Source organism: Pteronotus mesoamericanus, unplaced genomic scaffold (assembly GCF_021234165.1).
Source record: "Pteronotus mesoamericanus isolate MK-2021 breed Mesoamerican mustached bat unplaced genomic scaffold, CSHL_Meso_final contig_42, whole genome shotgun sequence".
In the NCBI taxonomy this organism is placed as follows: Eukaryota; Metazoa; Chordata; class Mammalia; order Chiroptera; family Mormoopidae; genus Pteronotus; species Pteronotus mesoamericanus.
The window spans coordinates 15745590-15763899 of NW_026555157.1; the positions used below are offsets into that span (position 1 = coordinate 15745590).

Below are 18310 nucleotides of genomic sequence, written 5' to 3' on the forward strand. Positions count from 1 at the left end.
AAAATTTTTCAGTTTTTCAAACTACCCTTAAATGACCAGGACCTAAGCCTTCGGAAGCACAAAAGCCAAAGATAGCATGCATGGCCATACAAGTTGTGTGTTGTATGATCCTCGAAGACTCTGAAAGGTGTCCCTTGAAACTGTTCAGGACAGAGTCCCTCCTAAAGGCCCATAATTTATTTCTTTGCTTTTTCTTTGATTGCTACATTGACTTTCTTTTTCCTAAACTGGGGTCTAGTTGAAGGTGGGGATGGGGTAAAGAGAGATGATAGACTAATTTGGGGGCTTTCATTCTTTATAAATATATAATTGGAATTTACATAAACTCAATGCATGTATCTTGTGACTACACTGTAGTATGTATCCAGTCTGGTTGCACTTAACAATGATGTGTCATTTTCACTGTTTCTCAAATCTATTATCGTATTTCCTATCTTAGAGACTATGCCACATTCTCTTCTCTTGTACTATAAAGTGCAAAGCTATTTGACTGTGCGCTGTTTCATTCTAAATATCAGAGTGATTTATGATATGACCCTAAACAAAAATTAGTCATGTCCAAAGGTTGAAAAACTATTATAGCATCTACCAATAAATAATTGTTACTATATTTCTTTATTTCCTAGAAGTGTTTATATTAATAAGTATTGGCAAATAAATAAAAATGCATATATATTACAAAATAATAAAGGTCTCCATGGAAAACAGAATTAAACAAGGTTTTTAATTGTAGCATTTCTCAGAGTGTTCACTGTTCAAATGTCCAGTGTGAATATGTAAGAGAATTCACAATAGCTTCTGCATTGTGTTCCTAAATTATCTGACCAGGTTCTATGGGGCATATTTTAGGGAATGCTGTTGTAGTAATGTCACTAAGTTTAAATATCAAAATGTCTAGGGTACCCTCATTGCTTACTAACATAAACAAAACCTACATGTTCTAAACAAAACATTTAGAAAACCTAATGTCCTATTTTTTAAAAATCTAGCTGTTTTATCTTTACTTGTCAGAGAAGTTTGTTGAAATTGAACACAATTAAAAGAGTGTACTTCAGTGACTTTCTCTTCATACTCCTATTCAATTCTTGATGCACAGGCAGAGTCAGATGACCTCCACTTCTCCTCTCCCAAAATAATGCTGGAATAACTCTTGAACTTTCTCAATTTCACGTAATTGGTGAGTGGAAATGCAATTTGCTAATTTTATGTCCGTAGTATAGAAATGTCATGGAAGGACATTCTGTATACTAAATGACTTAAATGGCCTATTCCTTTGTTGAATAGCATCTACTCTTTGCTCCCAGAATGTTTCAATACCATAATCCCATTTCTCTCCACACGTCTTTAGTAACCCAGCTACCCTTTTGCCCTTTGTATGACTGCATTGACAGTTGATTTAGTAAGGTCAGGGACCCCTCATTGCTCACAGCCACTGCGCAACAAATCTTCTTTCAGCTTATCTTATAACAAAGTTGAAAAATGCTGCCTAGTCTCTGGCTTTGAGGGCTGGGTACCATCACCCTCACATGAATTCTGTGCACTATTACCTAATAAACAATAAATGCCCTTTCTTATCAACCATGTACAATGATAAATTCAGTCTTCTATTTGCTGAGTACTTAGAAATTTCTGCTCTTTTGTGATTAGTGGGAGCTGCCCACCTGAGAAATGTCTTTACAGCAAAGCCTGCAGCTCACATTTAAAAAAAAGCACATACTGTAGAATAGAAGGTCAAGGGGAGGGGATAGCTTTAGGAAATTCCAGGTATAAATTATAATCAATTTAGATTAGGGAAAGGGCTGGAGTATAGCTAGAATAGGTAATGATACAGTTTAGGGTCGCTTAGTGGTTGGAGCATTGTCCCATACACCAAAAGTTTGCAGTTTGATCCCTGGTCAGGGCACATTCCTAGGTTGAGGGTTCTATTCCTGGCCGCATTTGGGAGGCAACAAATTGATGTTTCTCTCTCACATCGATGCTTCTCTCCCCCAATCCTTTCTCTTTCTCTCTCCTTCCTTTCCTCTCTCTCTCAAAATCAGTAAACATAGTCTCGGGTAAGGATTAAGAAAAAAACACTTAAAAAGCAAGGAGGCTTTTCGGACGAACAAGATAGGAACAGAGAACTGATAGATAGCTGCTGGAGGGGAGATGTGTGGGGGGACTGCGTGGAAACGGTGAAGGAATTAAGAACTACGAGTTGGAAATCACAAAATAGTCCCAGAGATGTAAAGTGCCGCATAGGGAAGAGAGTCAATAACATTGTAATTACTGTGTGCGGGCAAGGTGCGTATTGGAAATATCAGGGGGACAATTTTGTAAAGTATATGATTGTCTAACCACTATGGCTACACCTGAAACTAATACAAAATAATATTGAATGCAAACTGTAATTGAAAAATAAAATTTAAAAAAAGCAAAAAGGTTTTTTAATCCTCAAAAGTTTTCCATGTTTTATATACATCATGTAAATATAATAGTAATAGGCCTATTAAAAATGATTCAAGAAAGTAGTGTTTGAGAAGGACTATTGCAAGGTAAGACCTTGTTTTAATAGGAAACTATTATATTCATTACATGCTTAAAGGCTTTTTTCCCCTTACTACCCTAACATAGCTTCTCTTTCCTAGCCCTTACATTTGTATATGCTTAGCAAGACTGTGCAAACAGGGTCCATTCTATTTTTATTCCCTTATTTCAAATATTTATAAGTATTTTGCATGTTTGAACAGACTTCATAATTACCATTCAAATAAGTGTACAGTCTATATGTTAATGTTTAATAATTATTAATTACTTGAAATTAGACTCAGATTGCTAACATTCTTTTATTATAGATGATTATATAGTCTTAAAGCATGCATCTTTTTGATTCAGTTGAATTACTTCCTTGGGGAAAATCTGTAAGTAAGGAAAAAAATATTTTAAGAATAAGTTAAAAGTCTCTGATGGCAAGAACCATATCTCACATCTTTCTATATTCTGTAGGCCTTAGCACAATGCTGAAAGTATTACAGGAATTCATTAAATAAATAATGATTTAGACTTACATATTCTTTACAGAAAATTTTGGACCATGACAGAGTGGCTGATTCATATTGAATAATCTATGATGTAATAGTCTATAAAGGACATACTGTTTACTTAATGTATTTCTTGTACTGTGAAAATGTTTGCTTATCTCTGTCTTTACAGGCTTCAGAGTGGAGGAAGAGGCAGATATAGATGGAGTGAAGTAGCACAGGGTTATAGGATCTAGAACCACATAATCAGCATTTACCTTATTCCATATCAATGTTTTTATATGAATTTTTCTTCTCATGCCTCAGGGACTACAGTTCACACTATTTAGTTAAGCCATAAAATAATCTCCTAATACACACAGTACCTATCTAATCTTTGAAGGAAGAATTTATTTAATCAGATAAAAACCTTTTTTTTTTTTTTTTTTGGTTAGGCCTAACAGTCAACTTGAAACACAAGTTAAATTAGTGAAAGAACTTTGATATGCTTTAAAAATTTTAAAGTGTAATCTTATTCAAAATGCTATAAATCCATAGAACCATGCCATATATCTTGTGACTACTTCATGCTTACAGGTAATATCTTTTTTTCCAAACCATCTTACTTTCCAACAGTGTTATATTAGAAACATGAATTATTTTTGTCTTTTATTTTCAGAAATTCTTCAGGATTTTTAATTGATATGATTACTTAATTCTCATAATTGGTGAAAAGTATGAAGACATAAAATTCAAAGCAAATTTTAAAATTATAAATGTGTTTGAACATTAGGAGAGTAGATGCAGAGCAAGAAAAATAACTGTTTAAAAAGTTTCCATAATTCTGAATACCCAGCACATGGTCTCTATAGCTGGAGTAACAGATTACTGAACCTCAAGGAAAGCCTATTTGTGTGAAGAAATAGATTTCATATCCCATGCCAACTACAATTCATTAGCAGTGGTTGTCAAAATGTGGTCTTGAGAAGAATACTGAGGCAGCATTTGGGCTCAGTGGGAAAGTGTTGTGATGACTACTAATGTCTGCCATAATAAGGAAAAAACCATAAAGCATATATTTGCCAACACTGGAAAAATTCAATCTACAAAAATGCCTGAGGATGTAATTCTGGAATTATGTTGCTTCCACACTTTTTTCATTTCTCTATTATGTTGTAGTTTCTACTTTCTTTTTTCAAGTACTGTTCTTCAAGTGGCTGAGCATTACAGGAGGATATTATGGGGATAGAATATATGGACTATACATTTGCTACTTACTCCCATAAGACTAAGAGCATATACTCAACATCCTGGTATTTGTAATAGAACATAAAATAGTAGGTTTTGTCCCACTACAAATTCTTTTTGGGATTCTAAATACCCCATCTATGAAGTTTGATTAGTCTATAGAAAAATCTATCTGGAAATATAAAAATGTACCTTCTTTCTTATAATCACATTTTTGAAACAGTGCTGTGTTAGGAAAATCTTGGCCTTTTGTGTGATTGTATACCGTGCAGGGGAAAGAACAGGATTTTGCAGTCAGTGCATCTTGTTCAAATTCCTGATCTACTAATTATTTGTTGTGTATCATTAAAAAGTTAGCTTCTGTGAGTCTTCATTTCCTTATCTGAGGCATGGAGGTAATAACAGTGAGAAATAAATGACCTAGCAGATCAGAATGCCTAGTCCAATGACTGGCACATAGTAGGTTCTCAACAAATAACAGTAAAAGTTATTACTGATACTGTATAATAGATTTTGTATCAACATTAGTATTGGAATTAATGTTAGTATGTATTATCTTGTGCTAACAGTTCATGTAAATTGAATTTAGATTTTCTAATGGGTAGGTATTTTACACTTCTTGATTAATACTTAATGTTCTGTTTTCCTTCCACAAAGCTTTGCTAATCCCTCAATTCAACACTGGGTTTTGTCCAGTTAGTTATTTCTCTGTCTCAAAAAATATCATTAAAAGTATTCATTACAGAAGTCAAACAAAACAAGTTCTCCATGAGTTGGTATCTACAGATAACAATTTAGCAAGTGCTGATTATGTACAGCATAAGCAACATTGAGTAAGATCCCTTCAAAATAAATGGAAAAATTTAGGTCAAACTGTTGAAAGTTATTGCCCTCCAAAGACAGCATTCTAGGTGCTCCATTAACTGGTTGGAGGGAGGCAATATCATTTATTTTTAAAATGTTAACTCTTAGTTTTCTAGAGTGGAGGTTCTGAATTAAGATATTGGTTTGAGTTTTTCTCTGCCTTCACGATACACATATTACTGGAAGCCAAGTGCTTAAACGTTCAACTAGCTTTATATATAGGACTAAGAAAAGTGGTGGTTCCAGTTCCTAAGAGCTAAAACATAAGATCCTTAACTATGGTCCAATAGGTAGTGAGAGTATTCCTGAGTACCTTGGCATGAACAAAACATGATTTTTGAGGCAAGTGACTACTAAACACTGGCCCATCTGGTCAACCACTGTCCATCTCTGGCTACCACCTTTTTTAGCAGATGTTGTCAAGGAGCCCATAATGTGTAAAATTCTTTGATAGTGACATTCTGGAAATCTGGAGCAGGGATACAGGAAAGTGTTATTTTCTTATTACATTGCAGCACGTTCCAAAGGGCATTGGCCAGCTGACTTCAACATAGTACTTCAACTCAGTAGGCTGCAGTGTGTGGAAGAGTCAGGGATGGGGTTGAATAGATAGGAGAATACATGTGGGCGGGGCTGGGAAGCCAGGGCTGGGTTAAAGACAACCATACTGCTATCAATCCACTTCATGCTATTAAACTACTAGACCCCAGATACCCCCTAGGGCCTAAGGGGGGTATGCTTGACTTGAAGTTGAGGGTATCTACCAAATTGATTATGAGGGTCAGGGGAGAGGGAACAAGAGGTGTTTCAAATGCCATGGTCAGGCAGCTGTTCCTGTTGCCATTCTCCATGTAGCCTTGGCCTCAAGCTGGGCCTTTTCGCCCAGGGCTGTGCACCATGTGATTGCTACAAATGATTCTTTGAAAGGAGGTTATAGGGCATCATTTTAGAATAACTTAAACTGAAAGTAGTTTGAAATTGACACTTATGAAAGAACAACTGCCTATATCACTAAGGTACTTTTGTAAAGTTATTTTTTACTATCAATTGATTTAAGGTTGTAGTTATAATAGTGCTGTGCTCACTTAAATGTCCGCATACTTTCTTGAATAGCAGAGAAAGCAAGAAGGTTGGGAACCGCACAGAACTCTGAATGCTCCCATGGGAGTGTGTGGGCACAAGAATATCAGTATTAGTTGGAGAGACTGCTCTAAATAATGAAAGCTTTCTCTGACAAACATTATTTCTATTGGGTGTTCTGATTTTTGAAAGGAAGTAGTACAGATATAAGGTATGAAATCTCCAATGTTAGTATAAAATTATTAAGCTAGGGGTTTCCCAGTCTTCCTTGTGCCTCCTTGTTCCCTTAATTTCTTCCCTTCTTACTACCCTGTCAAGAGAAAGGATAATAGCTTCTCAGGTGAATTTTTGAGAAAAAGCAATTAGAGTAAAACAGAAACCATTGGGACCTAGTGGCTGAGAGAGTTATGTCTGTGTAAAAGTGAGAACCCTGGGGGCATGGGGGGTAGCAGAGACAAGGCAAGTGCAGAAGAGTTTAAATAAGAGTCACCATGTGTTATACACTCAGACTCCTTTACCAGTCTGAGAGCTGTTTGGGAGGAAAGGCTGCAATTCTACACTCTGTCACGTTGCCTTAATCCTGTATCACTCTGGGACAAACGACTGGGCTTTGAGACTTGGGGGATGGAGGGGCAGTGTCACAGTTTATACGCATAAAACAAACCAGGCGTTCTTTAGCGAACGTTGCTGTCCTTTAATCTACCATGTCTCTTCTACCTAAACAGACTCAGTGCTTTGGGATCGGGAAAAAGGTGAGTGGGTAGCATTGGAGGTGAGGGGCTAGACAGGAGAACCATTCAAGTTACTGTGTGAAAATAAAGAATGCTGATAAAGATTCAGGCCTAATATTGAATACCTCTCGAACTCTGGTTCCTTTTGTTTCTCAAACAAAAATATATTAAGGGCAAAAGCAGTAGTGCACATGTCTTTGTTAGAAACAAAGAAAATCAGTCACAAAAACTCCCGTTTGGTTTCATAGAGATGAGACTTGAGGATTGAATCTAACTGCCACATGAATATAAAGCACCAATTTCTAGCTCCTGTGGGTGGTGCCTCACGGAGCCTACCACGCACTGGCCCGGGCACTGGTCACTGCACACCCCACGACACCTGAACCTCTGGCCCTCAGGCCTGAGCCCTCAGCTTGACTTCATCTCATGATCATGTTGACTTTTGGTATTTTCTCATCTCAGATTTCTCACAGTATTTTCCAAATGTGATGAACATTCATAATCTTGATAAAACAGGGAAGAAATGGTTTAATCTGCTTTTCTTCAAAAAAGAAGGCTCTTACCTGCCTGCTTGTACAGCCATAGAACAGTTGGGGAGCTCTGCGGCTGGGCACTGGCTGTGGGGTCCGTTAACCCTATACCATAACAAGAAGCCCAGAATAAATGATTTCAGTTTACAGGTGCTAATGTTCTCTTTCAGTAATGCAGACTCGTTACAGGAGCCCTTTCTACTAGCTCTTTCTCCTCAATGTTAAAGCATGCCTGTCTCTTCCATTAAACATACAAAGACAAAAGCTAAGAAACATTGTCTCTAACTACTTCTTCTCTTCAAATACAGGTTTCTCAAAAAAACAAAAACAAAAACAAAAACCAAACACAAAAAACAGTACTTTGTATTGCTCTTCTCTCTTCTTATATTTACTCCTGACCTTATATTTACTCCTCCATTGTAATCTGTCTTAAACAACTTTATTGAAAATGTCCTTGCAAAGGCTGCCCATGAGCACATGAGCACCTTGTTGCTAAATTCAATAGATATACTTACTTTTTATCTTCCTGAAGTTTTGTGTGGCCTTGGATAACACACTCCTTGAATCTCTCCCCTGTTTTGGTTTCTGTGATACTGCTCCTTCCCTATTTTTCCTCACTACCTGTCTGGCTCTTTTTTTCTCAGTGTACTTTAGTACTATCTTTCAGTTTATTTCTTAAATCTTGGTGTTCCAGATGATTGCATTCTTTTCCTTTGTTAATTTTCATTCTTCTTCTTTTAAAACATATTTTATTTATTTATTTTTAGAGAGAGGGGAAGGGATGGAGAAAGAGAGGGTGAGAAACATCGATCTGTTGCACTGAACGTGCAACCCAGGCATGTGCCACTACTGGGAATTGAACTGGAGATCTTTTGCTTTGCGGGATGATGCCCAACCATGTGAGCCACACTGTTCAGGGCTAATTTGCATTCTTTATATTTTCCATCAGTTGTCTTAACTATACTTAAAGGTTCAGGAACAATCTCAATGCTGATGATCTTCATTTCTAGCCCAGATATTTTCACCTGAGGTTCAATCTACAAATACAGCTGCTTGGAGGACATCTCCATGTAGAAGTCTCACAGGCATTTTTAACTCAGCATGCTCAAAATGGTCTCGTTTCTATTCCAAAAATTTTCCCTTCTTCTTCTAGAACTCTCTTAGTGGTAATATCATCAACCAGCTTGTCTAAGAAAGAAACTTGACAAATGTCCTTGATTCTTTCCTCTCCTCCTCCCTCCATATATTCGATGATCAGGACACATTTGTTTTCCTTGCCAAATAATAAATCCTTTTTTAAAAAAGAAAATCTCCTGAACCTTATTCCCACTGCATAAGTCAGGTTCTGATTTTTTTCAAGCTTGTACTGCTGCAAATATATAATTGTCTCTGTTTCTAGGCTCTTTTTTATCACTCCCAGTCTGCATCACCCCTAGAATGAACTTTCAGAAATGCAAATGTGATCATCCCATTAAAAATTTTCAATGGCTACCATGGATTTTATGATAAAATCCAGAGGGCCTTCTTAGCCCACCCACCCCTACTTTACAGCTTCCTGTGTTGGACTGCTTCAGGGAAGATGGGCTAGAGTAATAGTTTAATCTCCAGCTGTTTCACGCTGGGCTTCACTAAGGCCGCCAATTACTGATTTAGAGGGGAACTCTGATGTGCTCTGCTGTGAGCGGAGGCCTACTTCAAGCAGTCCTAGAAGAGCTTTTGGCTTTATTTTCACTAAAAGCCTACACTGACTTGAACCTGTGACTTAAAGTTAAATATCCTGTTGGCCATCTCCTGAGTCAGGAAAGTGACTTTTGAAAATGCTTTGGTTATTTTTAAGTCTGATTTGGACTACATAAGGGAATATATTTTCAACTTAAAAATATTTTGAATGTAATAATTTCAGACAGAGAGGGTAGTTTTTTTTTTTTTTTATTCTTTTACTCTACCCCTTCTTATAATTGCTTTTCAAAGAGAGGTGAGCAGATCGCAATTCTACTGACTTTTATAAAGTGGTATATGAGTGCCTCCATTATCTTGTCATCTCTTTTTCTCTGGCTTTAGGTATGGAAAGTAACGATGATAGCTGGGTGTGATCATATCAGCAGGAAACATCCTTGCTCCTGGCTGATTCACAAATTGCCCATCTTGCCTGCCATTTAAAATAGAGGGACAGAACAACATAAAATGTACAAGAAAATTAAAGGGGCCATAGGCATGCACGTATTCTATTTATAAAAGTAAAGAAGAATCAGTAATAAAGGAAATGTAAATACCAAAGACCCACACAGGAGAAGTATAAAGAAATTCAGAAATTCAGAAAGATTAGATCTGGAGAAAAGAAAAGGGAAACCTGCTTTCTTATGGGAAAAAAAATCAATTTTCTAAAATATTAATAAATTGCTTTTTCAGCTGTTAAATAAAATATAGTTTATACACAATTTTCTAAAAGGTTGAAAACTAGGTGGTTATCAAGGCAACTTCCTCCTATCTGTTAGACTTATCTACAGCCTGAAAGAAATTATAATTGTTAAGGAGGGAAATCAACTTTATGCATCTTACACAAGGATGTCCTCCACCAGGGTGTGAAGGGCACTGGGATTGCGGATCAGTTTGTCAAGGAAGCTGACAATGTCAGTAAATTTTGGTCTGTGATTTCTCTCCTTCTGCCAGCAATGGAGCATCAGCTGATGTAGAGACGCTGGACAGCCCATTGGAGCCGGAAGTCTGTAACCTTCTTCAATGGACAGAATGACCTAAATGCAAGCACACAAAGGTTATTCTCTTACTTTTGGGGACAGAGAACACATATGCTAAGTTATGATTTCTTTTTATAGAGGAGGTGGAAGCCAAAATATTGGTAAGCATAAAAACTACGTGTGAATTCAAGTGGTCCAGGCAAGGATATACATAAAAGTTGTGAGCAAAAACTGCAAATATCGCCATAGCGCCTTCTGATGTCTCTCAGAGGAAAATATGTGTTTTAAACACATGGTACATAGAATACAGGTTAAGTTTCATCACAATGCCAAGAAGCAGTGTTTGTATGATTCAGCTGGAACATCTCAACACCCAATTAGGACACTGGAAAATCAGCATTTAGTGCAAATGGCATGTGATGAATATTTTAAGAAAACCGTACTTCTGCTGAAGCACTGAATTCCTAAATAATTTTTTATCCTTTTACAATAAGCCAGTATGTATTTTTTTCTAATTATCATTTCTTCTTTATTCTTCATTACCTATTGAATTCCTCTTCACTTACTTCTGCCTTTCTCTTAATCTGATTCATGATTATAAGCCCTCTCTTCTAAGATCATATAATCTTTGAAATGTTATCAATGGCTAGCTGAAGGCTAGAGAGCACCAGGAGCTTAGCCTGAGCATCCTCTGGGCTAGCACTCTCCGATAGAAGTTTCTGTGATGATGGAAATGTTTTCTCTGTTCAACATGCTAGCAACTATGGGGCACCTGAAATGTGGTTAGTAGGTCCAAGGGACTGAACTTTTAGGTTTAGTTAGTTTTAACTAAAATTTAAATAGGCACATGTGGCTAGTGGCTACTCTATGACACAGTGCAGCTCTAGAGAAAGAACTCTGTATAAGAAGCCAAAGTTGAGGACAATAAGAAGATGATGGGTTTTTTCCTTCTTTTTTCTTTTTCTTTTTTTTTGTACTTAAGGAATCATGTTCAAGATAAGGCAAATTATTTATTTGCTTAATATATGACCCATCTGGGAATTTCTTAACAATGCAATTAAATTAACCCTGAATTTATGTAACTTATTTTTCCATAACATTTTCAAAGGTATTCATATGAGCCATTATTCTTATATTATTTCCTGTAGAAAGACAAAGTAAAGACTTTATTTTCTGCATTTTTGAGATGAGAAAACTGAGGAAAAGACAAATATTTAAAGACAAGCACAATTCAATCTCACCCTTGTCCCCTCTCAACAACAGAAATATAAAAATGCAAGTGTTGGACTCCAGTCAAGATGGCAGCGTAGGCAGACATGGCTCATTTATTCACACAACCACATCAAAATTACAACTAAAATATAGAACAACCATCACTCAGAACTGTCAGAAACAGCTGAATAGAAGTTGGACAACTACGGGATAAAAGAAACCACATCCATCTAGACTGGTGGGGGTGGGGCGCAGAAATGGAGTGGACTGGTACCTCTCCCATGTGTGGTCGATAAAAATTTGGGAGGTATGTCTCTGGAGGAAGGACTCCCAGACCCAAACCAGGTCCCCCAACCCAGGGTTCCAGTGCTAGGAAGATAAGTCCCCACAACTTCTGGCTACAAACACCAGTGGGGATTGAGTTGGTGGAAGAAACTTCTGGAGCCCCAAGCAGTCCCACTTAAAGAACCCACACATGGACTCATCTACTCAGACTTACTCCTTCTGAGCTCCAGCAGTGGGGAAGCAGCTTGAAAGGCACCAGTGGTATACAGGGAGAAACTGAAGTTTCTGACATCAAGGAGAGCAGAGGTCATGGTCCCTTTTCAAAAACCCTCTACGCACAGAGCTGGCAAGCTGGTGTCATATCAGAGAGTCCATCAACCTGGCTAACACTGTTTGACCTGCCTTGGAGATTGCCAGAGTTTCTACTGCGCCAACTTATGGGCTCACCCAAGCTGCTTTTCCATATGAATGGCTTGTCTTGGCTCATACTTCACAACTTCCTAAATATTATCAAATATGCAACTGCTGACCTCAGTGAGCCTCAGGTTGAGCACTAGCAGCAGACAACCTAAACTCACAGCTTGGCTTTATCTAGGAATCTCCAAGCCCAGTAAAAGTAGCAGCCATCTCAGATTGCTTTTTAGCTCAGGCAGGGTAGCACTGGGCAAAACACAGGTGGGGGCTGACCAGGGTATGCGCCGCTGGGAAACTCCAGGTCCAGAACACCCAGCGGACAGCTACATACCATGTTGGAGCACCACCATTCTATTGCTCCTCAGTTAATCTTCCACAGAGGGCAAAGGTTGGTGGTAAGTGGTCACAGCCAATCCTTGCAGCTGACAGGCCTGGGTAAATACCTCCCATTGACCTGCCAACAGCAATTAAGGGTCAACTACAAGAGGAGGATGTACTCAGCCAACACAAAAGGCGCACCTTGAGTACCCAGCTTGAGTGATAGGGGAAGCTGTGCCACTGGATCCTGCAGGACACCTAGTACCTTAGCCATGCTACCAAGATGTGGAGTCAAAGCAGCTTTATTTAATATATAGAAACAAACACAGGGAGGCTGTCAAAATGAGGAGATAATGAAACATAGCCCAGATGAAAGAACAGATCAAAATTCCAGAAAAAGTTATAAATGAAGTGGAGATAAGCAATCTATTAGATGCATAGTTCAAAACATTGGTAATAAGGATGCTCAAAGAACTTAGTGAGAACCTCAGCAGCATAAAAAAAGATCCAGTCAGAAATGAAAGATTCAGTAACTGAAATAAAGAACAATTTACAGGGAAACAACAGTAGAGTGGATGAAGCCGAGAATCAAATCAATGATTTGGGACATAATGAAGCAAAAAACCACCAATCAGAAGAAGAAGAAAAAAGAATCCCCCCCCCCCAAAAAATGAAGAAAGTATGAGCAGCCTCTAGGACAACCTCAAGAAGTCCAATATTTGCATCATAGGGGTACCTAAAGGAGTCTAGAAAGAGCAGGAAATTGGAAGTCTATTTGAAAAAAATACTGAAAGATAACTTCCCTAATTTGGTAAAGGAAATAAATATGCAAGTCCAGGAAGCACAGAGAGTCCCAAACAAGATGGCTATAAAGAGGGCCACTCCAAGACACATCATAATTAAAATGCCAAAGGTTAAAGCTAAAGAGAAAAATCTTAAAAGCAGCAAGAGAAAATGATATTCCTAAAGAAATTTTGCAGGCTAGAAGGGATAGGCAAGACATATTCAAAGTCATGAAAAGCAGGGACCTACAGCCAAGATTGCTCTACCCAGCAAACTATCATTTAAAATTGAAGGGCAGATAAAGAACTTCCCAGGAAAAACTAAAGGATTTCATCATCACCAAGCCATTATTATATGAAATGTTAAAGGGACTTATTTCAGATTAAAACTATGAACAATAAAATAAAAATTTATCAGCAATTGAATCTAAAAAAACAAACTAAGCAAACAAGAAGGAGAAAGACAAAATCATGTATATGTAGAGTGTTTTGATGGTTGCCAGATGGGAGTGAGGTGTGGGGGAATGGGGGAAGAGATGAGGAGATTAAGAAGTACAAATAGGTAATTTCAGAATAGCCATGGGGATGTAAAGTACAGTATAGGAAATGGAGTAGCCAAAGAACTTATATGCATACCCCAAGGACATGAACAATGGTGGGATATTGCCTGAGGGAGTGTAGGGTGCTGGGTGGAGGGGGGCAAAGGAGAAAAAACCAGGACAATTGTAATAGCATAATCAATAAATTATAATTAAAAATAAAAATGCAAGTGTTAATATTGCTAACAGAAGAAAATCCTTTATTGTAGCACCATCTACGTGTGTTCTGTAATTAAAAACATTTTAATTTCTTTAAAAATTAATGCTATTTGACATGGCTCTAAAGTATCCCTAATTTATAATAGAAGAAGTTTGTAAACAGGAGCAGTAAATTGCCTTCAGGAACCTCTTAACTCCTAAGCTTTAGTGGTTTTTATTTTTTTATTTTTTATTTTGTAATAGGGAATTTCTCATAATCCCATCAGTGTCTTTGTGACCAGAACACTTTAACCTGCCAGGATACTAGCATTTTTCTATTCATTTTATGTTCCTTTACTGAACAGGATTTTTTCTTATCTGTTTTCTGACTACTTTTGCTACCAACTGGGCTTGGGTGTAAGACATTTTGCAACACATTTTAGTGCAATAGAATGTGTGTAAAATGCTTGTAGTACTTCAGAATAACTGTGGACAGTTTCTAAAGCTCTAAGAAAAACAGGATAGAATACCATTATAGAAAGACTTTAAAATCCCATGCTAGAATAGCTCTCTAGTCAATTTATCACAGTTACCTAATTATAAGTGCTTAGAATGAAATAGATGACATGAAGTTATATTGTGAGAAAAAAATAGCTGCCTTTATTGAATATCTATCATGTGCTAGGTACTTTGCATATTTTTTATTTATTGCTTAAAATAACTCAATATGGTAGTTATTGTTATCTCTATTCTTAAGCAAAAACGTTCCAATGTAGAATAGTTAGGAAAATTGCCTAAAATTACATAATATAGGTGGTAGATAGGGAATTTGAACTTAATTCTTTTTAGCTTCCAAAATTTTCCTCTGGCCATTCTGCAGAAATGCTTTTCAGCTACATGATATAATATCTACCTCTGCAATTTTATATCAACTTACACAATTTTAGGACTGATTACCATGTTATTTTTTGTCATAGAATCTATTAATAAGACTTCAGTGTTTTTATTTGGTTGTAAAGTTTAATATTCTGGGTAAATAAAAAATATATTTACTTCATAGTTTGCATACTGTAATCTCTGACTGAACAGAATCATTTCTGAATGTTTCTGAGTCTATTACACATCTCTACTATTGCATGTATTACATTGTATTGTAATTTTTCATCTGCCTTTCTTTAAAGGTTATATATACTTGAAAAAAGGGATTATTTCTCTACAATTTGTGTTCTCATCATTTAGTACAGTGCCTAAAATATTAATAAATGTTACTGAGACTCTGAAGAAAAGATAGCGTCCAAGTAGGTGGAAGTTGAGTCCACTCACTCTTGCCCCCAACTCAGAGACTCGGCTGATCCTATGCCAAATAAACTGAACATTAAACAGGATCTTAGCTGATATGAAGTTTGGAAGCAAAGGAGCAGAGAAGATGCTTCATAATGGGTGGTAAGGAGATTTTATATATTGAAGGAGAAGTACCCCACGCATGGCACCTATACCTGCAGAGAGCGTAGTCAGAAATTGTAGCTTTGTGGCTCTTTCGTATCTCAGGGCAGAGACCCTCCAGACCCAGCCTGGGAGTGACTTGGATATACAAAGTCAGGGAGATCCAAGCTACACACACACACAAGGAAGCAATAAACTTATGGCAGCAGGGGCAAACGCCAAATGAAAGAGTTCCAGAGAGAGAGAGGGATACTATCTGCATGGCAGGCCATGGCCAGCGTGGCTGTGAGAGACTTTGGCTTTTTGGAGAGGTGGTGTGTGTGGAAAATCAGACAGTGACTAAGTACTGCAGTGGGTGTCCCGAGAAAGACTTTAAAAAGGGAGCTGAAGTGTGCTGGGCAGGGATGCTATGTGAAGCTGATCTTCCAGCAAAGGGAGATTAAAAGTGTGGTTTGCAGAGCTTTTTCAAGATGGTGAAGGAGTGAATGGAAGTCACACTGACCTCTTTCCAGGCCAATCTGGAATTACAACTAAATTGAGGAGAAATCACCTGGAAGAAAGAACAATAGTGAGAAAGAAGCCTTATAACTTCGGGCAGACAGAAGAATCAGCTTTAGCACAACCTGACTGGTAAGGAGTGTGGTAGAGAATTGAGAGGGTGGGCTGGGCACCCATGGGTGGCAGCCCAAAAGGAATACTTAATGGCCAGTTGGATCCCCATGAGAAGAGCGGGGTCAAAACCAACAGCGGGGATCTCCAGCCTACAGCACCAGAGCCCAAAAAGTACACAGAAAACAGCCAGCTGTAAAAAGTGGCAGAGTTGCTCCCTGCCACAAACAGGCATCTGGAGAAGCAAAGCCATTCAAAGGGCCAAAACATAAACTTTTATTTGCAGCCACTTACTCTGGGCTCTGCCAAAGGCGGGGACAGAGTGGGCTAGCGACAGCTGAGGGAAGACTGGAGATGGAGGCTTTGGGAAGAGAACTGAGAGAGTAGCTGGCAGGATCCCAGGGCTGACTCATCTCCCATACAGTGACAGCCATCTTGTTCAGGGAGACCACTCCCCTGAGTGGTGGCAGCATGAGAGGACACAAGAGCCCTGCCCACAGGAGGGACTCTTCCTGGCCCTGTGGTGCCTAAGCCTAATTGCTGAGTACAGAGTGACTGGATTAAAAACTAAAGGAGATAGCCACAGACAGCAGATTCCTGGAAGTCTCAAAAAGACTGCCTAAGGTCAGATGTGATCAATATCTGACATCATCAGAGGCAGATCCAGAAAGAAAAAGCAGCAGTAAATACTAGAGGCTACTGAGATGAAATCCACTGTGGTCTTCTCCATGATTTGTGATATTTTCTTTGCTACATACCTTTTTATCGTTCATATCAGGTCCATCGGTTTGTGCATATTAAGTCACTGTTTTTATATTAATAGTTTATCTCTCTCCTTTCTTATAACAGTCTTAATCTCTTTACCACCTAATTAATACTGGTTCATTTGTTGTTGATAGTGAGACTGCAGGGGAGAGTTATTTTTGTGTATGTAGGTTTGTTTCCTGGGCTTTGTTCTGGCAGCACCTGCATAAAAACACACAAGATGTGGTGGGCAGAGTGACCCTCAGTCAATCAGTTGGAAGGTAAGACCCACCAAAGAATGACCAAAAAATAATCAAAACCCAATGACCTCCAGAGAGTCAACATAAATGGCATAAAAGGCACCTAAAGAGAAGCAAGTTCAGGAGATCAAGGAAACTGTACCACTGAATCTCATAGGTATCCTACCAGAGAAGTTCACACCACAAAGTCAGGAAATCAAAATAGATCAACTTAAGAAGCAGAAGCAAAAACAAAAAAAAAAAAACACAACCCCCCCCCCAACAAACAAACAAACAAAAAGAGTCTCACAAAAAAAAAAGACAAAAACACCCCCCCACCCCATGGAAGGGAAAGGAGGAATCCCCAGAAAGAGAACTAAATGAAATACAGGCAAGTAAGCTATCAGATATTGAGTTCAAAGCAATGGTTCTAAAGACGCTCAATGAGCTCAGTGAGCTCAGGGAGAATTATAAAACCTCCAGGGAAACTATGAGGAACTTACTGCAAACTATATCAGCATGAAAAAGGACAAAGAAGCTATCAACAAGAGGCAAAAGGAAATGAAGAATACAATTTCTGAGTTGAAGAACACAGTAGAAGGAATCAAAAGCAGGCTACATGAAGCAGAGGAACAAATCAGTGAGCTGGAAGATAAGTTAGGAAAAAGCTCTCTGAAAGAGCAAGAAAATGAAAAAAGACTCAAAAAGAATGAAGAGGCACTTAGGGAAATTCAGGAAAACCTGAAACATAATAATATCCATATAATGGGGATATCAGAAGGCGAAGAGGATGAGGAACGGGTAGAGAACCTGTTCAAAAAAGTAATGATGGAAAACTTCCTCAATTGGAGGAGAGAAAAAATCACAGAAGTCCAGGAAGCACAGAGGGTCCCATTCAAGAAGAACCCAAAAAGGCCGACTCCAAGACACATCATCATTAAAATGGCAAATATCAAAGACAAAGAGAGAATCCTAAAGCAAGCAAGAAAGAGGTAGTAACATATAAGGGAGTCCCAATATGGCTAGTAGCTGACTTCTGAACAGAAACATTGCAAGCCAGAAGTGAATGGCAAGAAATATTCCAAGTAATGAAAAGCAAAGGCCTGCAACCAAGACTACTCTACCCAGCAAGGCTCTCAATTAAAATGAAAGGCGAAATAAGGAGTTTCCCTGACAAAAGAAGGCTAAAAGAATTACACCTCCACCAAACCAGCACTGCAAAATATGCAAAAGGACTGCTTTAAGAAAATGAAGAAGAGAGTCTATGAATACCCAGTTCCTTTCGCAGTTGCCAATACTTGATATTACCAATATTTTTTAATACGTATTAATCTGATTGTGAAAATTATGTGTTATTTCAATTGTTCCTTTATTATTTG

The 18310-nt window shown here is 38.0% G+C and overlaps 1 protein-coding gene across 2 annotated transcripts in view; it reads right to left on the bottom strand.

Annotated features, from left to right (window-relative positions):
• Positions 1-18310, bottom strand: part of EPHA6 (EPH receptor A6) — an 877165-nt gene that overhangs the window by 2976 nt on the left and 855879 nt on the right. Inside the window, exons 16-17 of one of the 2 annotated variants that reach the window (XM_054577405.1) lie at positions 10012-10205; positions 7486-7557 (exon numbers count right to left, since the gene is read on the bottom strand). In XM_054577405.1, coding sequence (XP_054433380.1) covers positions 7486-7557; positions 10012-10205 — 266 coding nt within the window. The remainder of the gene's footprint in view (positions 1-7485; positions 7558-10011; positions 10206-18310) is intronic. The other variant, XM_054577406.1, reaches the window with a different exon arrangement.